We start from the raw sequence: 24,602 nt of genomic DNA on the forward strand, positions 1-24,602 counted from the left end.
ACACCCCTATATACTGGCTGTCTTCCTGCTATATTCTTCATCCTGTTGCAGAGTCACAACCTGAAGCAACAACTATCCCTTTGCCTCCTCTGATACCACCTGATCTACTGAATTGCTCCAGATTCCAGTACCTGCAGTCCCTTGAGTCTACACAAATTGCTCATATATTATGTAACTCCAATAATCATCAATAACTTGCTTTAATTAAATGAGTAATTCATTAACATGGACAGGAAAAATCACTTCTATCAGTTGTTGAATTGTGAGTACAATGAAATGCAACAATCTTATTTTCTCATTACAATTTTGGTGGATGTTTTAAATTGTAATCCATTCATTCTATGTGAGATGTGAAATTGTCAAATGTGTTGGAATTCGTAGTTTACTTGAGTGTGAAGTAATGCAAGGTGGAAACAATGTGTACTGGAAGAAGCAGTGTCACATCTCTTGTCCTTCACACAGTCATAGTCATAGTCATACTTTATTTATCCGGAGGGAAACATAGAAACATAGAAAATAGGTGCAGGAGTAGGCCATTCGGCCCTTCGAGCCTGCACCGCCATTTATTATGATCATGGCTGATCATCCAACTCAGAACTCCGCCCCAGCCTTCCCTCCATACCCCCTGACCCCCGTAGCCACAAGGGCCATATCTAACTCCCTCTTAAGTATAGCCAATGAACTGGCCTCAACTGTTTCCTGTGGCAGAGAATTCCACAGATTCACCACTCTCTGTGTGAAGAAGTTTTTCCTAATCTCGGTCCTAAAAGGCTTCCCCTCTATCCTCAAACTGTGGCTCCTCGTTCTGGACTTCCCCAACATCGGGAACAATCTTCCTGCATCTAGCCTGTCCAATCCCTTTAGGATCTTATACGTTTCAATCAGATCCCCCCTCAATCTTCTAAATTCCAACGAGTACAAGCCCAGTTCATCCAGTCTTTCTTCATATGAAAGTCCTGCCATCCCAGGAATCAATCTGGTGAACCTTCTTTGTACTCCCTCTATGGCAAGGATGTCTTTCCTCAGATTAGGGGACCAAAACTGCACACAATACTCCAGGTGCGGTCTCACCAAGGCCTTGTACAACTGCAGTAGTACCTCCCTGCTCCTGTACTCGAATCCTCTCGCTATAAATGCCAGCATACCATTCGCCTTTTTCACCGCCTGCTGTACCTGCATGCCCACTTTCAATGACTGGTGTATAATGACACCCAGGTCTCGTTGCACCTCCCCTTTTCCTAATCGGCCACCATTCAGATAATAATCTGTTTTCCTATTTTTGCCACCAAAGTGGATAACTTCACATTTATCCACATTAAATTGCATCTGCCATGAATTTGCCCACTCACCCAACCTATCCAAGTCACCCTGCATCCTCTTAGCATCCTCCTCACAGCTAACACTGCCACCCAGCTTCGTGTCATCCGCAAACTTGGAGATGCTGCATTTAATTCCCTCATCCAAGTCATTAATATATATTGTAAACAACTGGGGTCCCAGCACTGAGCCTTGCAGTACCCCACTAGTCACCGCCTGCCATTCTGAAAAGGTCCCGTTTATTCCCACTCTTTGCTTCCTGTCTGCTAACCAACTCTCCACCCACACCAATACCTTACCCCCAATACCGTGTGCTTTAAGTTTGCACACTAATCTCCAGTGTGGGACCTTGTCAAAAGCCTTCTGAAAATCCAAATATACCACATCCACTGGTTCTCCCCTATCCGCTCTACTAGTTACATCCTCAAAAAATTCTATGAGATTCGTCAGACATGATTTTCCTTTCACAAATCCATGCTGACTTTGTCCTATCATTTCACCGCTTTCCAAATGTGCTGTTATCACATCCTTGATAACTGACTCCAGCAGTTTCCCCACCACCGACGTTAGGCTAACCGGTCTATAATTCCCCGGTTTCTCTCTCCCTCCTTTTTTAAAAAGTGGAGTTACATTAGCCACCCTCCAATCCTCAGGAACTAGTCCAGAATCTAACGAGTTTTGAAAAACTATCACTAATGCATCCACTATTTCTTGGGCTACTTCCTTAAGCACCCTGGGATGCAGACCATCTGGCCCTGGGGATTTATCTGCCTTCAATCCCTTCAATTTACCTAACACCACTTCCCTACTAACATGTATTTCGCTCAGTTCCTCCATCTCACTGGACCCTCTGTCCCCTACTATTTCTGGAAGATTATTTATGTCCTCCTTAGTGAAGACAGAACCAAAGTAGTTATTCAACTGGTCTGCCATTTCCTTGCTTCCCATAATCAATTCACCTGTTTCTGTCCGCAGGGGACCTACATTTGTCTTTACCAGTCTTTTCCTTTTTACATATCTATAAAAGCTTTTACAGTCAGTTTTTATGTTCCCTGCCTGTTTTCTCTCATAATCTTTTTTCCCCTTCCTAATTAAGCCCTTTGTCCTCCTCTGCTGAACTCTGAATTTCTCCCAGTCCTCAGGTGAGCCACTTTCTCTGGCTAATTTGTATGCTTCTTCTTTGGAATTGATACTATCCCTAATTTCTCTTGTCAGCCACAGGTGCACTACCTTCCTTGATTTATTCTTTTGCCAAACTGAGATGAACAATTGTTGTAGTTCATCCATGCAACCTTTAAATGCTTGCCATTGCATATCCACCATCAATCCTTTAAGTGTCATTTGCCAGTCTATCTTAGCTAATTCACGTCTCATACCTTCAAAGTTACCCCTCTTTAAGTTCAGAACCTTTGTTTCTGAATTAACTATGTCACTCTCCATCTTAATGAAGAATTCCACCATATTATGGTTTTTGTTACAGTTGTACCATAGATAATTAAATAGTAATATGTAAATTATTCCAGGAAATAAATCCAGGACCAGTTTATTGGCTCAGGGTGTCTGACCCTCCAAGGGAGGAGTTGTAAAGTTTGATGGCCACAGGCAGGAATGACTTCCTATGATGCTCTGTGTTGCATCTCGGTGGAATGAGTCTCTGGCTGAATGTACTCCTGTGCCCAACCAGTACACTATGTAGTGGATGGGATACATTGTCCACGATGGCATGCAACTTGGACAGCATCCTCTTTTCAGACACCACCGTCAGAGAGTCCAGTTCCATCCTCACAACATCACTGGCCTTACGAATGATTCACAATGGCATAAATGCAGTTAGAATTCTACAAATGCAAATTTTGTTATTCTGTGAGTGCATACATTTGTCCCAAAATTGGAGCAGGAAATATGGCTCAGTACTGTTGCCTATGCATTATTGTTAACACCAAATAATACTGAAACAAAAATATGTGTATGTAATTGTTTTCTATCTTACTGTTATAAGTTCCACACTGGTTCCATTAGTATAAATTGCAGTTTTCCTTGTTTTTTTCAGAAGCACAGTTGACATCCATTTACACAGCAAATGGGGTGTGAAGTGTTAACTGGCTCCTGACAGAGTCTTGAGGAGAATCCATGTATAAAGATTTGCTGAATGTCACATTGTGCACAGCAGTTAACAATATATTTGGATTTGCCTCAGACTCATCCGTTACTTTCATTCACATGTGAGACAATTTCACATCATTGATTGGGGCCCGAGGGAGCCAATTGTTCCATTCACATTACAGTTTCCTGTTGATCATTTACAGTTTGTCTTGTACAAAAGTTAGTTGCATGAGTGAGACCTGCTGGCCATCCATACATACATTAGGATTTACTTCAGAACTTGAAGTATTGTAACAAAGATTATAGAAATTATATGGAATGATGTAAACTTTAAATAATGCTAATGCCATAAATATTTGAAATCAAATCACATTTACTGTTTTTATTCCAAACTTGATAACAGATTAGCCAATAATATAAAAGAGGATACCAAACTTTTTCAGATATACAAATACCATAAGACATAGGAGCAGAATTAAGTCATTCAATGCGGTGATCTGGTCTGCAATTCCATCATGGCTGATTTACAAACAGTAAAAAGAGAGGTGAGAGTGGATATCAGACCATTTGAAAATGAAGTTGGAGAGGTACCAATGATGGACAAAGAAAGGATGGAAGAGTTTTGGGTCAAATTTCACTGTGGATGACACCAGCAATATGCCAGAAATCCGAGCATGTCAGGGGATAGAAGTGAGTGTAGTTGCTATTTCTAAAGAGAAGGTGCTTGAGAAGTTGAAAGGTCTGAATGTGGATAAGTCACCTGGACCAGATGGACTGCACCCCAGGGTTCTGAAAGAGGTGCTGTGGCTGAAATGATTGTAGAGGCATGAGAAGTGATATTTCAAGAATCACTAATTTTGGAATAGTTCCGGAGAAATGCAAGATCACAAATGTCACTCTACCCTTTAAGAAGGAAGGGAGGCAAAAGACAAGCAATTACAGGCCAGTTAGCCTGACTTCACTGTCTTGCAAGATGTTGGAGTCTATTATTAAGGATGAAGTTTCAGGGTACTTTGAGGCACATGATAAAATAGGCTGAAATTAGCATGGTTTGCTTAAGGGGAAAAATCTTTTGGAATTCCTTGAGGACATAACAGACAGGATGGACAAGGGAGAGTCAGTGGATATTGCTTACTTGGATTTCAGAAGGCCTTTGACAGGTACCACACACGAGGCTGCAGAAAAAGATAAAAGCCCATGGCATTACAGGAAAGATACTAGCATGGACAGATTGGCTGCTGGTAGGAGGCAAAGAGTGAGAATAGAAGGGGCCTTTTCTGGTTGGCTGCTGGTGACTAGTGGTATTCCCTGGAAGTCAGTAATGCTTCTTTTCACGTTGTATGTCAATAATTTGAATGATGAAGTTAATGGTTTTGTGGCCAAGTTTATGGATGATACCAAGGTATATAGAAGGGCAGATAGTGTAGAGGAAGCAGAGAGTCTGCAGGAGGAGTTGCACAGATTAGGAGAATTAGCAAATAAGTGGAAATAGAATATAGCATAGAGAAGTGTATGGTCATGTACTTTGGAAAAAAGAATAAAGGCATATACTATTTTCAAAGCTGGGAGTAAACTCACAAGGGTTGGCAGTTCTCATACAGGATACACTAAATGTTAACTTGCAAGTTGAGTCGGTGGTAAGGAAGGTAAATGCAATGATAATATTCATTTGAGGACTAAATTATAAAAGTAAGGATGTAATGCTGAGACTTTATAAGACATTGATCAGACCACACTTGGAGTATCATCAGCAATTTTGAACCCCTTATTTAAGAAAGGATGTGCTGTCATTGCTGAGGGTCCAGAGGATTTTCACAAGAATGATCCTGGGAGTGAAAGGGTTAACATATGAGGAGCGTTTGATAGCTCTGGGCTTGTGATAACTGGAGTTTAGAAGAATGAGGGACGATCTATTTGAAACGTATCAAATACTGAAAGGCCCAGATAGAGTGGACTTGGAGAGGATGTTTCCTATAGTGGGTGAGTCTAGGACCAGAGGGCACATAGAATAGAACAGAGATGAGGAGGAATTTATTTAGCCAGATGGTGGTGAATCTATGGAATTCATTACCCCAGGTGTCTGTAGACACCATGTCCTTGGGTATATTTAAAGTGGAGGCTGATGGTTTTTTGTTTAGTAAGGGCATCAAAGGTTACGGGGAGAAGGCAGGAAAATGGGATTAAGAGGGATATTAAATCAGCTATGATTGAATGGCAGAGCAGACTTGATGAACCAAATAGCCTAATTCTGCTCCTCTGTCTTATGGTCTTAACTTGTTTATAATATAGCTCCTTGTTCCAGCCATCATAAATACAGGGGTCTTTTCAACTCTTATATCCAGGTATTCAAGGAGAATATTGAGTGTTTTTGTGCCAAATTGATTTTGCTCACAAATTAATTGCAACAGGACAGGATATTAGCAAATTCTCCAATTTGAAATTGTTGACATGCAGAGAGAACATTTTACACCGAAAATTCTCTGCACTATTCTACTTCAGCAGAGAATTAATTTTGTGAGAATCAAAGTCTGTGTGGCATTCTGTTGAAAACCAGAAGTGGAATTATTTCACAGGTTTAATTCCCAACACAGTGGTAGTGAGATCAGTATCTGACAGCTGGTCACAAATCTCTGCAAAAGTGAGATTTGCTGTTACCTTTGGAGTTACTAAACTAGCAACTTTTGTACTTCCAAGTGATGCTGATAGCTGATGCTATCTATTTGCTTATACAAACCTTATTCTTCTTGTCTTTCAGATAATTATAAATCCAGAAATATTACTGTAATCTAGACTGTTTGTCAGTGATTTTGTTCAAGGTTGATAATATTCAAATATCTTGCAGAAATTGTGATAAAAAGGAACAAATTTATCTTTAGTGATAGAAATACTTATGATACAATTTGTTCACCTCAATAGACTGCACAGCCAGAGGAAATAGTTGTTCTTTCTGCCATTATAGATTCCCCATGATCTTGAAAACTAAATCAAAGGAGTAGTCAATCTCCTAAATTCAAGGGACCATGGCTTAGCTTGTGTGGGCTTTGCCTTCTAATTTAACCTTTGGAGTCCAGGCATGAATCTGGTAAATCTGGCTGCAGTTTTTCTGGACCTTGCTATTGTGGAGACAGCAGAATTGCTCTAGGTACCAAATTAGCTATGTAATTAATCAGTGAATTACAGACAGTTGTCAGAATTTCTAACAGTATCATGAATGAAAATGAATTTCTGGATACACAATGATGGGGCAGACCTGTAGTACTTGAAGTTCTTAATGTCCTGTGGTATCATGTGATCGTACAAAAGATGTTTAGAAAAGACAATGACACCTTTGGTTGACCCTGTAGAGGCCTGCATCCAAATGTGTAGCCATCTTACTGGATAATGCCACAGAAATCTTAAATAAATGTACCTGTGAATACTGCATCATCTGAATACTGATACCAACATTATGCAGGCCTGTGACTGCTCTGTATGAACCTTTTATAACCAGTAGAGAAGTCAAAGTAAGAAGTCGGATTCAGAAGTGCTAAAGATGCCAAGTGTACACATACACAGGTACATTTATTTAAGATTTGCTGTGGCATTATCCAATAAGATAGCGGTGTGCTCGTACGCAGTGGCCTCAAGGGTGTTAGTGTCCTTTCTAAATGTCTTTTTACGATCACAAGATACTGCAGGATATTAAGAACTTGAAGTACTGCAGGTCTACCCCATCAACGAGTTGCGCATTGGCAGATGAGATGCAGGATCTGGAGGTGGTGCACAAAGGCGGTATGCAATCTGACAGCGAGTGATTGGCTTGGATGCTTTTCTTGTCATCACAAGATACTGTGGGACATTCATTTGGCTGATTCATGGGCATTCATGTATGGTTCAGTAACAATTAAACTTGAACTTGAATCAGACTGAAGTTTAACATCATTGGCATATGTCATGAAAATTGCTGTTTTGTGGCAGCAGTGCATTACAATATATAATAATAAAAAACTATAAATTACAATGAAACATATATATACAATTCCATCTCCTTTACATTGGAGAAAGATAGGAACAGACAAGTTAGGAAAGCGTTTAATTGAGTAAGAGGAAATATGAGGCTATCAGGCAGGAACTTGGAAGCGTAAATTGGGAACAGATGTTCTCAGGGAAATGTATGGCAGAAATGTGGCAAATGTTCAGGGGATATTTGCATGGAGTTCTGCATAGGTATGTTCCAATGAGACAGGGAAAGGATGGTAGGGTACAGGTACTGTGGTGTACAAAGGCTGTTGTAAATTTAGTCAAGAAGAAAAGAAAAACTTACGAAAGGTTCAAAAAACTAGGCAATGATAAAGATCTAGAAGATTATAAGGCTAGCAGGAAGGAGCTTAAAATGAAATTAGGAGAGCCAGAAGGGGCCATGAAAAAGCCTTGGCGGACAGGATTAAGGAAAACCTCAAGGCATTCTACAAGAGGATGAAACGTGAGAGAATAGGACCAATCAATTAAGTTAGTAGGCAAAAAAAGAGAAAGGAAATTGTGAGGTATTTTTCATGGATCCATTGTCCATTCAGAAATCTGATGGTGGAGGGGAACAAGCTGTTCCTGAAATGTAGAGTGTGTGTCTTCAGGCTCCTGTACCTCCGCAATGAAAAGAGGGAATGTCTTGGATAATGGGCATCCTTAATGATGGATGCCACCTTTTTGAGCTATCACTTTTTGAAAGGTGTCCTCGATGGTAGGGAGGCTAATGCCCATGATGAAGCTGGTTGAGTTTCCAATTTCCTGCAGCTTTTTCTGATCATGTGCAATGGCCCCTCCATACCAGAGGGTGATGCAACCAGTTGGAATCATCTCTACAGTACATCTGTAGAAATTTGCAAGTGCCTTTCGTGTCGTACCAATTCTCCTTAAACTCCTAGTGAAATTGTAGTCGCTGTTGTGCCTCCTTTATAATTGCATCAATATATTGGGCCCAGGGTAGATCTTCAGAGGTGTTGACATGCAGGAACCTGAAACTTGTGGGTAGACAGCTGGAGCAATGTTGATGAAAGTAGTGGTGCTTTCCATGTTGTGTGTTGGTGAAAGCAAGTTCAATGCTTAATAGTTTTGCTTGATATTTTAGTGTCTGGGAAAAGGTCAAAGGAACAAGTCTCGTTGGATAATTCTTTCAAATAGTCCTCATGGGCTAAATGAGTTGAATGGCCTTCTTTTGTGTGGTTTGATTCTGTGATTAAATGCAACAGAAGTAAATGAGGTTGGGGTTAACTACACACATGCAAAGCGGATTGGTTGTCTATAATATGAACACACCAGTTTTTCATCACTGTGAGTAATAGCTTAAGAAGGCAATGCAACATCAATCATTTACGAAAGCCACTGAATTAGCTCCATAAGTTTACCATAATTGTCTCATTAACTTTCAAAAGTTCAGCCATTTAAGGAACACACAGGAAGTAAGAGTTTATTTGCGTACACTACATCATTGCTAAAAAGCTGATAAGTATTATATCAAGGGAAACCTATTGTTGACCACAAACATATAGGAAAAGTTACCAAGTTTGTCAGTGTCATGGAAAGAACAAATAAATTACCTTTTAGTACGATATCATTCATTGTCATTCTCAGAACATTTATATGTCTATTTTAACACACTATACATTTTCATTTTATATTTATTGAATTTGCCGAGGGCTGTTTTGTGTTAATTCTATTTGACGTCAGAAATATTCCTCACACAATAGTACTGGCCTTTGTGCATTATGACACATAGCAACAAATGTTTGTTTGCAAATAAAATACAAAGGCGCAAAGCAAAAGAGCTCAAACACACAAATAAAGTATTTTTATGTGCCTTTAGAGGTAAGTTCTGATTCTCAGAATGCCGCCACCATTACAACCTTTATGTGCTGCTCTCTGTAATGTATACTCATTTTATGCCGTACCTTTTTAGTGACCTATTTGAGCTTGATGTGGTAAATTCAATTGGAGTAATCACACAGGCACTTCCTACAGATGTGCTGGGCTGTCCGCACCACTCTCCTACGATTGAGGGAAGTACAGTTCCCATACCAGCCAGTGATGTAGCCAGTCAGGATGCTGTCAATTCTGCCCCTGTAGAAAGGATTTGGGGGCTCATGCTAAACTTCTTCAACCATCTGAGGTGATGCAAAAAACAAAGGAACTAGTTGTGGACTGCTGGAGGAATGGAGACAGGCTAACCCCTATTGACTGCAATAAATCTGGGGTTGAGAAGGTGAACAGCTTTAAGTTCCTCTGCACAAAGATCACCAAGGATCTCACTTGGTCTGTACATACTGGCTGTGTGGTGAAAAAAGCACAACAGCACCTCTTTCACCTCAGATGGTAGAAGTTAGAAGAGCGCATGTCCTGAATGGTGAGGGTTCTCAGTGATGGATGCCATTTCTTGAAGCACTGCCTTTTGAAGATATTCCCAATGGTGTTTAGGAAGTGCCATGGTGGTCTGCCTGAGTTTACAACCCTTTGTCGTCTTATTTTTGATCCGTGTGCAATAAAGTTGGACTTCACCTAAACGCTAAAAAGACAGAGTACATGGCGTTTGACTGTGACGGAGATACTCTCAAGACCGAAAAGAATGATACCATTAAGAAAGTCTTTGACTATAAGTACCCCGGGTCAAGAATGATGAGTTCGGAGAAGGACATAAAGATATGGAAGGCGCTGGCCTGGAGGGCTATGAACAACATGAAGGAAATCTGAAAGTCGAACCTGACCAGAGGGCTTAAAAAGAGGATCTTCATAGCAGTCATAGAGTCCATTCTCACGTATGGATGCGAGACGTGGACACTCACCAAGACTATGCGAAAGTCTGTAGATGGTTGCTATACACGAATGCTCCGGATGGCTCTTGAGTTGTGAGTTGGCAACAGCACATGACGAACGTCAAGCTCTATGACGACCTACCGATGCTCACCACTAAAATCGAGGCGAGAAGACTGCAACTAGCGGGGCACTGTCTATGCCACCCCGAGCTACCTGCCAGCCTAGTCATCATATGGGAGCCCAAGCACGGGAGGATGAACCCTGGGTGCCTTCCCAAGACTATAGTCAACACGCTCCTAGAAGACAGTGGCGCGGCTAATATAGATGAACTGAACACACTGATGAGGAACAGGGAGAAGTGGAGAGTCCGTCATCGTGCCCGGCGCTGGCCCCTAGGCCCGAGTCGACGTAGTAGTAGTGGTGGTGCATTGGATCCTCCATACCAGGTGATATGCAACCTGTTGAGTGTTCTCTGCGTAATGATTGCATTAATACGTTGAGCCCAGGGTTGATCTCCCGAGATGTTGACTCCCAGGAATGTGAAACTGCTCACCTTTTCCACAGCTGAACCCTCGATGAGACTTGGTGTATATTCTTCCTATTTCTATTCCTGACGTCCACAATAATTTTTTTTGTCTTTCTGATGTGATGTTGATGTTGTTGCATCAGAAACAGTCAGAAAAACACCCCCTACCTTCTATATGCAAGCCAATTCTGGATCCAACTAACCTGCCAACCGGACTTAATGTACTGGACCAGCATGCCATGAGGGAATTGGTTAAGTGCTCTTCTTCATGTAGCCAGTGCACATTTACCTATCTTCATCGATCATCTTTGTCAATTCCTTAAAAGAATCAGTCAAACATGTGAAACAAGACCTTCCCTACAAAAGCCATGCACCCAAGCCTAAGAAGTCCATGTTTTCCATTGCAGCTAATTCCTGTCTCTAAGAAACGTCAACAGTAATTTCCCTTGCACTGCTACAAATCTCATCAGCCTGTAGTATCCTGGTTTATCCCTGTTGCCTCTCTTAAACAAAGGATGACCTTGTCTTCTGGCACATCAGCATGGCTAAAAAAGATCAATCACTTCCCTTGCTTTCCTCAGTATCCTGGGATAGATCACATCAGACCCTGGGGGCTTATCTACCTTAATACTACATCAAGACATCCATCCCTTCCCTTAAACATTATCGGCCTGCCTGAGAATTGATTGAAAGGTAGCCAAAATTGCTATGGTCACATCTTACCCTATATTATTTTCCATTAATATCAACACATGTAAATGCTGTGTACTTGGTATCATGACAGGCCAATTATTTCCATTTTTTTGTGTCATTAACAAAAGACACAATTGGCGTGTAGACACTAATGATTGAGATTGCAAAAATCAGGTGAATCTAGCTCTGAGATTGTAAAACTTATAAAGTAACTATTTCACACCAAGCACTATTTCACATCTTGTACATCTGATCTTAACATCAGAATATGTGAATGTACGGCACAAGAGGATGCAGTGAATAATTACTGGAATGAGATATTTCAATTAAGAAGATAGAACTATTGAATCTGGGGATGTTCAACTTGGAGCAGAGGCGGTTGAAAGGAGATCTGATGATCAGAGACGTTTAAAAACAATTTGAAATAGATTTATATAATTCAAAACATTTAAAATATTTCAAAAATAAAATAACTTGTAATTGTCAAAAAACAATCAAAAGTGTTAATTTATTGAAACTAAACTAATACTGTCCCCAGATACTGTTTTCCATCTTGATTGCCAACCACATTTTGATGGTTGGGATTGTGCTAGAATTTCAGCTTGTAACTCATGTTAGGCTGAGGATACTAATACAGAACACATCTGATCTTTCAGCACGGGATAAATGAACTCCACGCATGACTCAATACCAAGTCCAGTGTCACAGCTAGGGCTCGGGTCTACCAGTATGTTGTGTAGTTTCATGCTGGAATTCTAAGATGTAGAACTTAGGAACACGCTGACCCATGCAATCCTCTTAGCTAGTAGCTCTCTCCAGAACTGCCTGCAAACTCCACCCAGCGCCTGTAAAATATTAAAATAAATGAACATTTGATGGAAGTCCTGTGGTTTTCTACAATAGCAACTGGATGTGCTGATAAAGTCATTTGTACTTTAGGCACTGAACCAGCTTTGGAATCTGTTACTCATGCTGAGATGCAGATGTTAGGTGCTAAAATCCCACAAGGACCTCGCTCAAGTGTCGGTTTCATCTGTGCGAAGCCAGGCAGTGAGTGTCAGGAAACAAATTGATGGTGGTAGGAGATCAAAGCCGAGCACAGTCCCATCCTTGTTCACTGCCCTCATAGGCCATTTTTCAGCAGATGTTATGGGATAGGGATCACAGCAGAAATTTCATTCACTGTCTTCCAAGTAGAGGAAAACTGAAACCAACTGCAGTAAGCCTCACAATCAATAAGCACATAACTCTGCTCAGTCTTTTGTATTGCACAAAGTAGAATAGTTACCCACAGTAACTTAGTGAGATCCAACTTGACTTCATAAAATGAAGTACAGTGACAGCAATTGCTAAAGCAGAGTTTACTGCTTCCACTTACTGCTGCTGAGCGGCTTGGAACATTGTTAATTGTTACAGCTAACAACAGTTACCATCCTGCATTCATTGTTACCTTTACATCCACCCTCTATTCTGAAGTCGATGCTTCATAATACTTCCCCCGTTTCTTTATTGACATCTCCTCCTTCAGCCTGCTTTATAAAAATGCACTTCAGCTAAATTATCAGTCTCTCCTCCTTAAATGCCATCTTAACCAAAACCCACATTTTTTATTATTACACCTCTAAGAGTTATCTGGATATTTGGCTATACAGGAGCACCAAGCACACAGAAGATATTCTTCCTGCCTCAATACAAATTCAGCTGGGAACTCAGTGAATTTTAAACCAGGAAATATCATGAACAAATTCTGCTCCCGTTTTGTTGTGCTTGACTGGCTATACTGGAGGATCAAAATGTATTTTAGCTAAAAGCCTCTTGTTTGTCCTGCTCAATATCATTAATGTCTTTTGAGTTTCCCCAACAATTTCTTCTATGAATACATCAAGTCAGGCTGGAGCCAGTCCACTAGTTCACTGTCAAGTTTATCTCAATACACAGTCATCCCAAATACCTTCATTTTCCTGGTGTGTAATGGAAGTTTTATTGCTCATAAAAAGCTTTGTGTCATTTAACTATAAACAGAACAGATGGTAAGATAGTTTCAGGCAAAATGTAACCGCATTCCTCAAAGTGCACAGGCCATCATTAAAGAGGAGGTTATAGACCAAATTCTTTTATCTTTCCCTTCCTATCATACATTCCTTCAGAAATGTAGCAGGCCCTAAGCATCAGATTACAACCGCTTTACCTTTGCGTGGTTTAATTGCAGCAGAATGTTCCTGACAGCATAACATGTAGGAACTCTTTCATTTAAAGAATTAAAATCTTTACCCATTGAATTGCTATACTAATTGATGTTTTTGCTCCATAGATATATTGTTAAGATTCTTTTATTCTAACAATGATTCGACTATCCTTCCTTTTTGTAAAAACCTATGTTTTAAGAAATATATTCAGGTAGTAAAAAGCTGCTGTTAGCAAGACCAGGAACGCTAACAATGTACTTGCAAGGTGTTTCGTTTTCGGTATATTTTAGAGAATCTATGATGAGATGGTTCATTTTCTAGCTTTCTGTCCTTGAGTTATGATCTTCTTGGCAACCAATACTAATTAACTGCCAGTCAGAATTTTGGACGTTGTCAGTTGATTGACTGAAGTTATAAAACGGATTCAGCTTTGAATTAGTATTCCACAGGGAAACATTTAAATTTTATGATTGCTATCCTACTTTGAGTGAGCAACTGCCCCTGATATAGAGAGGGACTATACAACTGCCTTGCTCATTTCCTGAGACTGAAGAACAGTAACGATATTTCCGATATCCTATGAAAGGTTGAGAGTGAAGAAAAATCAATGATAATCTGTGTATTCTAAAAACTCTGTCAATCAGAATTTTTAAAGTTATATGATAATATAAGAATTAATAATATTTAGAATTTATTTTTCTCTAATGAAAAAACCGTTTCTCTTGCAAGCAAACAAAGTCTTTGTAGCAGCTGAATTTCCTAGGCTTCCAGATAATTATTAGCTGGTGAAAATAAAATGGTAAATAAGTCTTGCTTGGATACGTTCGTAAATATGAGACATATCAGTAGAAATCCAGATAACAATACACCTTCAGTTGACAACTTGTTATGTCTATTTCTTTTAAACTAACTGCTCATCTTGCAGTCGCAACCACACAACTGATAATGCAACAAGGAAAGGAAAATGTCTAACCAAATCATGGAAGGAATGTCCATCCTTAAAATGTCAAAGTAAATTGGATCCAGGTAGTTTCCATGAAAATATATGGAGAATTTTTAACTCATACCATTGAAATAATTACTTGATAACTATAGCCCCCATTACTGTTCATGATACAGTAGAAGAACAATAATTATGTGTTATGTAATTGGAAAAACATTGTGAAGCATTCAGTTGCCTAAATGTCAGAACAACTTTTCTTTGGTGAATTAAAAGTAGGCAATATGTTTTGTTTTTATATATGATTATAAAATGAACTCTCATTTTGAATCACAATATTCAGTTGCCCTTTTGTTATTGCTAATTTTGGGAGTTTTTGAATCGGGGCAGCACGCAGATAACAAGCACTGAGCTGAATTGAATGTGTCTGAACTCTTTGATTCTGTGTTTTTAGCTCTTTCTTTGTTGCCATTTGTGTGATTTGTTTTTGCACCGGGGGGGGGGGTTAATGTTTATACCTTGAACGGGGTCCATGGTTTTCTTTGTTTCGTGGCTGTCTGTGGGAAAAATGAATCTCAGGATTGTATACTGCATGCATTCTTTCAACAATAAGTGTACTTTGAATCTTTGAAAATACTTTCATGATATTTTAACTTGAATAAATGACACGTTCAGAACTAATTCTTGCTTTGCAATGTGCAGTATAGCAACTTGCATAAAGGTACTTGAGCCAGTTCACTACTTACAAATGCACTTGGGATATTTTAAGATGCAGGAACATTTCCTTCAAAACATTCTATTGTGCTCCATAAAGATCAGCTGCTCAAGTAATTTGTTGCTGGTTTACCTCTGTCTTGGAAGATGGTGGGCTTGTCCCCTCCTGAGAGTTGTGCACATATTCTAGGCAGACACCTCACTACACAGCTGAAAGAATGCTGGGTGGCTGGAGGGCTTTCAGATGTAATGCAAAGCAAAGTTTTGTCAGCTGTCTCAGATGTAAAAGGCCCTTTGATAATATTCAAAGAGCGGGGTATTCTCCCAGTAAAATTGCCATTGGATTTTTTTTTGCTTCTACCAAAGCCTCGAGCAATTGATATGGTCAGGAGGCAGGGAGGTGGTGGGTTGCTCTTGGTGACAATTGATGTGGCCATTTGTTTCAATGGTGAACACACTTTGGCTCCTGCATCAGCGCTTTTACAACAGCAAACTTCACCCAGTGGAAAACACTTTTGGTTGTTCTGAGGTGTAATTTGTCCTTTTTTGCACAATGGGTGGACAATTAGAGTTAATGGAAGGAAGAGGCTCTGAGAGAATCCCAGTCTTCAGCCATGGTGTGGCCCAGCATGAGGGTGCAAAAGTCAGAGTGAAAATATTCACAATAATTTCCCCCTGGTATACTAAATGAGTGATCCCTCTCAGCTTCACGCACTAAGACATAATCCTGTCTTCAGCCGAATCAGATCACCCATGATTTCATTAAATATGGGTGTAGGCTTGAGGAGCTGAATGGCCTGCTGCTTCCAATTTGTAATCCACTCACATGTAATATCAAGAGGCAATTGAGGGAACTGGATACAGCAAAGACTATGGGACCAGATGATATTCTGGGCTATAGTACTGAAATTTATGCTCCAGAACTCGTATCTCTATTTCAGAACAGTTACAGCTTCAACTTAACAATTTTGCTTACAAAAAGCAGGACAAATCTAATGTGGGTAAGTACTGTCCTTTATTTTAGAGGAATAGTGTTAGAAGCACTACATGGACTGAGCAGCTTGGTGAAGTTTCCTATTCATGATCACATTGTATCGATTCTGACTTGGAAGTTTTTAAGTGCAGTGGAGGCAAGGACAGCATCAGAGTCAGAGTAACTGCTGCTGGAAATTAATGAGTTAATTTTCTGTTAAACGTTGTCAGACTTTAAGTTACTAACTTAAGTTTCCCCCTCTATATAAACGGTGCCATAGCAAAATGAATAATCAATCAGCATTCATTGTATAAGTTACTAACAGAGAAACTCAATATCTTAATTAGCAACAGATAACCAAGCACTTCGCAAAAACACTAGAACAGTGCACCTGCATCGATAATATTGACAGTAGTTTTTACTGTTCTCAAAATTGGGCATTGTTTCCCATGAGTAGTTTATCTTTCCTTGCTATAATCATTTGGAAATTTCCACCACACTCTTGTGATTTTGGCATGGATAACATCCATACTTTTGTTCATTTCTAGTGCTCTTGAGTTGGATAGGTGTATTTGAACAGCTGCACAATGTGGCTTAGGCTACAGTAACATCTGTTGAACTCCTTTAATGTAAAAATGCTGCAAGAACTCAGCAAGGTAGGTAGCATCTACAGAGAGGATAAACAGTTGACATTTCAGTCCTGATGAAGGGCCTTGGCCCGAAAAGTCAACTGCTTATTCCCATCTATAGATGCTGTTTACTTACTGAGTTCCTTATTTAGTTGTGTCAAAAGGATCTGTGATATACATTCGATGAGACATCTTCCCCAAGATGTGACTCCTTATAAATAAAGATTAATTTCTTAGCCATTTATGAATTAATGAATCAAATCAGAGTTGAAGGCAGGAGAAAAATACGAGTGGTTCGGTAAATGTTTGAATACAACTTCTGAGTTCACGTAATATCTTATGTTTCTGAATGTCTTGGCCAAGCTTCATCCATTTAAGCCCCACTCAATCTGTCCATTATTCTGTGCGCTTTAATCAACAGCAGCAACTCTGTATCGACAAAGTGCTGTAAGTGGACACTGCATTATGTGTGGTGCACAGAATTACTAGAATTACATGAGATACAGGGGAAGGCATCACACAGGATCAATGGTCAAGAATCATGAAAATTGCTAAAACCAACCTTGTGCTGATCACTCATACTAAAAGTCTAAATTATTCCATACTTTCCAAATCTCTGGAGGTTCTCAAATTCATTTTTTGTTGATTTGTTTTGACATGATTGATCTGAGAACACAAATGGACATGCTTAATTGTTAAAAGATAGCCATAACACATTAGAAGTACAGATGACATATTTCGACCAAATCTATTTACTGGAATAGAACAGCAGTTCCAGCAAAATGATCAATGAGTTGTGTTTTTGACGGAAGGGTTCAGTAATAGGTTAACTACTTACCTTTTTGCTTATATAAGGATTCCATGCAGTAATGTAACTTCTTATATGAAAAATCTAGAAACATGAACAATTTTTCAATTTGATTTTAACATAGCAAAAAATTGTCCTTTGCTCTTTGATCTGTTTGCAAAAATTAGGCACTCATGAAATATTTAAAATTAATAGGAAAAATTAAATTTTTCTTTAAAACATCACTCACAAATTGCTTTCAAGCTGAATGCTTTGTTTTGATATTTAGATTTGAGGCCAACTCTGTAGGAAATATATGCAGTAGCATGCTATGTTTTTCTTGGCAGGTCATAAGTCTTCATTACCAGATTTTAAGAAAACACACACATTTGATGGATTGAATTGGCGGAGACAAACCAACTGTGTTTTGTTAAGTCGAAGTATATTTTAATGTATGAATATGAAAATCCTCTGGATTCATATCTGAAACGAATAATGTGAAATGTATGTTTTCTGTCTTGCACATTGCGGCTGTAATACTATAAAGTCAATGTCACAGTAAAATTGACTTTCAGCACTTCTTTATTTCCAGTTAAATACAGAGGGACACAGATTGCAAAGCCCCATATATTTAATGTTAGTTCCACAAGTGCTGTTTCAAGGTGTACCAGTCATACTTTACTACAAAATATTATTGAAATAAATTACTTGAAGGGAAATGCTTGACACTCTCCATATCTTACGTCATTCAATAATAGTTTGAAATATTATAGAATCAGTTTTCCTTTCTATTCTTCACTGAGTTGAAAGGAGTGGCTGATTTTCATTGAAGGTACCTCTAGTGCCTCACTGACCAAATTGGATGCCATTGATTATAGGTATTCTCAGATCCATACAGTGCATGGGGTTGAGGTAATGTTAAAGGACCTCACACTCTCATTTTGGCATTGTAACTGATATGGGGCATTAGAGCCTATAGTGTGTTACTTTTGAGTGTGGGGTTCTATTCTATGGTGATGGTGGAAGACAGAGCATTGACACTTGTGGTATCACTGTGGTGTTGGAAGGTAGGGACATGTGCTGCAGTCAGTGGGCAGGGAAAGCACTGGAGGTCTGGATCTTCAGTCAGGTTCATGAAGTGGAATCTGGCTAAGGATAGGGCAGTCAGTGAAAAACGTAGTATAAGATTGCAAATTGAGAGCTGCACTGGAAAACTAGGCAGGTGATGGGATGGGAAGATCAGGGCACTAGAGCCTGGGCCTCACAAGGTTATGTTGGTTGAAGCTCTGCCCCAGGTAATTGAGATCAAGATGGCTGAGTGCTGTGTGGTGGCCATATTTACACAGAGTAAGATAGGGTGAGCTGAAGGGGTCTCGGCCCAGTGCTGGTCTGTGAAGTGCAGGTCATCCTGGAAGTAACTGATTACACCTTAGTCCAAAGTCCTCTCTGTAAAAGGAAAGTTGCACAGGAAATTATATCCTGTTTGCTTATCATAGACATGATATCAGAGGGACAAAATTGATTCACGTTCAGAAGCATGTGGCTGAATTTTCAAAAGAGGCCGAAGTGGTCATTGTCCCTTTTCACTCTGGAATTTTATATTCAGTTCTGAATTCCTGGGTATGTGCTGTTACAAGATTTTCTGTTCGGTGAAAGTAATGTTTCCCATGAATTTGCCAGCAAGAACTCACAAGCTAATTTAAGAGCAATATTGATGCCAGCCATCAGGGGAAAACTAGGGAAGGGAAATAATTAGGTTATCTGCTGTATGCAGAAGTAAAATATGGAATATCAGTGCTAGTTTCTCTTTCTGAAACTTGTTTGGGCAGTAGCTCTTGGCTGGAATGAAACATTTTAGTTTCTTGACCAAGGACCGTTTTTTGACAGTGAGCCTCAGGAGACTGTTCAAACATGGAGGTTCTGCTGCCAAGCCCAGCACTTCTCTGAAAGCTGCAGCTGGCAAGCAGGATTAGAAACTCAAATAGAGCTTTCCTTTTTCTAAACCATGACATTTGTCTTGTTTTAAAATTTGCTTAAAGATAATCTACACAACCATAAGCAATAATTGACATTTTGTTCAGAAGGCGATTATAAGTATTTGAAAATAGAATGAAGTAAGCACAAATATTGTTTGTGTATCATAGCAGAAAATAGCACAAAAGCTGTTGGCTTCTATTATCATTTCGATTCATTTCTTTGCTCAGTTAGGTGACTATTTTTGCTTACTGTTTTCCATAGTCAGTGCCCCCTCTCTGTATATTTGAAAGAAAGGAAAGCCTGCATTTAGAAGGCAATATGGTATTTCCTCTGAACCAGTGATTTGCACAGTGGCTGTTTTGTGCAGTTCTTCATTGGTTCTATTGTATTTCTTTGTTCTACTGTGAATACCTGAAAGAAAAATGAATCTCAGGGACATTGCGACATATGCATACAATACTATATACCTGAACTAAAGTGATTTACACCCAATTAGCTAGATGTCAAAATGTAATGAAGCGATCAGTTTGTGCAGAGCAAGGTTCCAGAAATGGATTTGTCATAATGTTAATCTTTTGAAATGATGTTGATTGAGGGATGAATATTGATCAAGGTATTGTGGATAATTCCCTAGCTGTTATTAAAATAGTGCAATGGGATATTTTCTGTCAATCTGAGAGATGCAGATAGGACCTAAATTTGACAGCTCATTATAAAGGCAGCACAGCACAATGCTCGTTCTGCACTGCACTGGAGAGTCAACCTTAATTTCTGAGCTTAAGTTTTAACAGTGAGACTTGAATCCACAACTTTCCAACTCAGAGATTCGAGTGCTATCAGTTGAGTTATGGCATAAAGCTGTGACTATTGATGTCTTGTTTAGTTCAGTTTGAAAGTGATGGACTTTTTAGTCAAAGTAGTTGGAATCAATGACAGCACACTTTTGATAAAAAGAAGACTGGCTCTCTGAGACAAATTTAATTTGAGTACATCATTGCATCTAGTGATATAGGCAAATAACAGCAGGGGCACGGCCTTTAGTGACAGCAGGAATCAATCTTCAATCAATGTGAAATCATTTGCACAGGCTACAGAAGGCCATGTTCTCAATTGACCTGAAAATGGATTTCCTTAAGACTCAACATCCTTAAAAATGTAAACCGAGCACATTCTGCTTCTTCTTAAGGCACATTCAGTATTTGAAGTCAGATGCCAGAAACTTCAGGTGCAAAATGTGCAAAGGTTCATGAATACTGGGAAAAGAATCAACATTTATTCCTACTGCATACATTTTTCAAGAAAGCAGTTAAGTTGGAAATTGTCTTGGTTAATGGGGAAATATATTGAATTTCACTGAAGATCATTTAAAAAAATGCCCCTGCAATGCCTGCAAAAGATTACTTCTGCTTGAAGTCTTGTATTTAGCGAGTGAATTAATTTCTAAAGGTAATCTACTGTATTTATTCCACTCAGCTCCATCTTCTGTTGGCATAATTCAAGCTAAAGAGATAACAAGACATGGTGTTACTTTGGTCTGGCCAGAACCTGAGAGACCAAACGGTGTTATACTGGAGTATGAGATCAAGTACTATGAAAAGGTTAGTGATCTGTAGCTGTCAAGTTACATAAATTATTATTTGTTATTTAGAGATACAGCTTGGTAACAGGCTCTTTCTGCTCAACAGGCCCACACTGCCTAATCACACCCTTGCGACCAGTTAACGTACTAACTAGTACATCTTTAGAATGTGGGAGGAAACCCATGTGGTCATGGGGAAAATGTACAAACTCCTTACAGGTGGTGGCAGAATTGAACCTGAGTCGTTGGTGCTGTAATAGCATTACACTAACCGTAGCGCCCAAATGTACAATATTTACAAAATATACAATACCACAGTGCATTGAGCCTTCACCAGCTCTTTCAAACAGTGGTCATACTTGTTCATTTGCTCATATTTTTTTCTTTCGGTTTCTTCTTAAGGCATAGGCAGATCGTAGGTTCATAAGTATGAAGTTTGCAACAGTAAATGTAATCTCTCTACCACAATGAACTGAAAAATCATGTCAGTAAGCTCTTTTTAGAACCTCCTTTCCTCCCTGGGGTAGAGCACATACTGAACACAGAACTAACGTATTTTTTAGTCTGTGTGCTAATTCATTGTATTACCATTTCCTTACTAACATATGATTGATTTCTTTGCAGGATCAAAATGAACGCAGTTACAGGATTGTTAAAACTCTCTCCAGAAATACAGAAATCAAAGGCTTGAACCCCTTAACAGCATATATGTTTCATGTTCGTGCACGAACAGCTGCAGGATATGGCGAGTTCAGTGCCCCATTTCAGTTCATAACCAACTCAGGTATTAAGCAATTCAGATATCTTTTCAGTCAATGCTGTTCCCATTGATTTTCTCAATTTACGTTGCATGTTATATTGAGCTGCGTCTGTAAGCAATACCTACCCAGAAACATCTTTGCGTCCCCTGTATGTGACCCCCGTGTGTGGCAGAGAGTGCCAACAAGCTATTCAAAAGTAACAGCTTTTCAGTTCAAGCTACAACTGCCCTTCAACCAATGGGGCAGCTTACTCTTTCCAGGCTGGGTAACTGTCAGTAGGTGAACTCAACTGATACGGTAGCTCTGGCTGAGCCTAGCTGAATTCAGCAAAGATCCGTAATTAACTCGAGAAGATGTGATCATGTTCTTCTTGACTGAGCCACATTAAAGTTTTAATGTTTCATTAAATTCAACCCCATCTCCAATTTTTCCTATCTCTCAAAGCAAAGTGTCTCTATTGATCAATGCAAATATTCTGCTCATCTCTAGCTCCTTCAGCTATCATTGGTGATGGTGCCAGCCCCACAGTTTTGCTCGTGTCTGTGGCTGGAAGTGCAGTTCTACTTGTGATACTCATCTCAGCCTTTGTTATAAGTAGGAGGTAAGATCTGATTCTTTCAATCAATGCACCAGCTGCTCGACGACTGAAAGCTAAAGACATGCTACTGACAATTTTTTTCTTTTTCATGCATGTGCTGTGAATATATTTTTGGCAAAGCCAGTTCTTATTATCCATCTGTAATCTCGCTTGAGCAACTGGTAGTGAATCGACTTACTGACTTCATGAATCCCCATACATTGTTTGGATAATCTACTTCCTGGTTTGTTGGGAGGGTGGGGGGTTGCGACAGAATTTGGACTCAGTGATAATCAATGGGATGATCTCCTATTTCCAAGATGGGATGCTGCTTTATATTAAGTGTGTTTTGCTGGTGATGCTGTTTTATTTGAATGGCGGCCCCCGTGGTTGTAGAAGTGAGGGACTAAAGTGATGTCGTTGATGATCTGATGCAATTCTTCTTGTTACACATTCTAGCCAGAATGCATGAATGGTGAAGAATAGGAGCATCTGAGCTGGTAGATGGGAGTAGACCATTTTGTCCTGGATAGTGTCGGATGCTTGAAAGATATTGGAACCACACTCACTTAGGCACACAGTATTCCATAGCGTTTCTGATTGTTCATTTTCACTGATGAAAAGAGAGATCATGGGGGAGTAAAAAGCTGAGGCACTTGCTGCGGAACATCCTGGTGTTGTAATCAGTACTAATCTATTTATCATCATGGTGATGTTGGTTTCTAGGTTACAGATGGTCAAAGATTCAGCAACTGTGGTCAGGTAGTTAGACTACTGTTTGTTGAATAGGGTTACTACTTGTCAATAATGTCACAAGAACATTGCATGACATTTTATCCGTCCAAGCCCAAATGTGCAGGCAAGAAAAGACTGTTGAAAATCCAAGGACTTATGATCAAAACTGACTACCATCAAACCAGCTGTGATTATCCTGACATCTGGCATAGCTGAGGGAAGTCATTGATGAAGCAGCTGCAGGAATACACCCTGAGCAAATCCTACACTGATATCCTAGAACAGAGATAGCTAATTTACAACAACCACAATCATCTTTTTTTTGTGCATGGTATGATTATACATTGTACAGAGATTTCCCTTTTTATTCCCAGTTAAATTTGGCTTTTTGGACATTAAGTTTTCACATTATTGCCTCTGAGTTACCTTGATAGAGCCCTTGAACTTTTCACATCTTAATTCTTGCTGCTTTGTTCTCACCTAATCTCATTCTAAATAGACCAAGGATAGAGTAACCCTGGCCCTCCTATTGAAAATGGAGGCTGGTGGGAACAGATCATTCTTCACAATTTATGCCACCTTCAATGATAATTCCATTGCTAGGCATTTTTCCCTTCTCTTCCCAGCATTCCAAAGAAGTCATTCTGTTTATAGCTTCCTGGTATTTTATTCTATCTCCAACAACCTTTCTCACAGTCCTTTCCTGCGCCGCTGGAGGGGATGCACCACTTGTCATTTTGCCCTTCCTTCCCTTCCACCATCCAGAAACCCAAATAGCCTTTGCAGGTGTGTCAGTAATTGACTTGCATTCTTGCAAATGAATGTACCACACTTGGTGCTCACAATGTGGTCTTCTCTATATTGGAGAAGTTAAATGCCAATTAGTTAATTGTTTGGGTGGTACTTCTATTCAGTCTGCGTAGGCAACTCAGCACTTCCAGTTGACTGTCACTTTAGTTGTTCTTTCCACTCCTAATTGGCTTTCTGCATTGTTCCATCAAGGAAAGACACCTCATCTTCTTTTTGGGTACATTTTAGATATCTTGCTCTGACTACTATTTCTCAGAGCTGACCCATTTTACTCTCTTCACAGAAGCTGCCTGATTTGCTGGCCATTTCTAGTTTTCTTGTTCAAGTTTCCAGAACAGCTCTGACCAGCATTTCACAGCTCTCACAATGTCCCTTATCTTGTTTCTGCTCTCTCACCCTTCAACTCACTTAACTATTAACAAGATGATTCCACTAAAATCGGATCACTTCAGCAAACCCGGCTTCAATCTTTATTTAAGATTGATCATAACTTTGTCTAGATTACAAGGGGC

The 24,602-nt window shown here is 39.6% G+C and overlaps 1 protein-coding gene across 4 annotated transcripts in view; it reads left to right on the forward strand.

The window, feature by feature from the left end:
• Nucleotides 1-24,602, forward strand: part of LOC140196382 (ephrin type-A receptor 4) — a 131,627-nt gene that overhangs the window by 81,718 nt on the left and 25,307 nt on the right. For 2 of the 4 annotated variants that reach the window (XM_072255493.1, XM_072255494.1), the window contains exons 6-8: nucleotides 21,102-21,226; nucleotides 21,832-21,991; nucleotides 22,458-22,569. In XM_072255493.1, coding sequence (XP_072111594.1) covers nucleotides 21,102-21,226; nucleotides 21,832-21,991; nucleotides 22,458-22,569 — 397 coding nt within the window. Of the gene's footprint in view, nucleotides 1-21,101; nucleotides 21,227-21,831; nucleotides 21,992-22,457; nucleotides 22,570-24,602 lie in introns of those variants that run through there. The other 2 variants (XM_072255495.1, XM_072255496.1) reach the window with 2 other exon arrangements.

This window comes from Mobula birostris, chromosome 4, assembly GCF_030028105.1.
Source record: "Mobula birostris isolate sMobBir1 chromosome 4, sMobBir1.hap1, whole genome shotgun sequence".
Taxonomy (NCBI): domain Eukaryota; kingdom Metazoa; phylum Chordata; class Chondrichthyes; order Myliobatiformes; family Myliobatidae; genus Mobula; species Mobula birostris.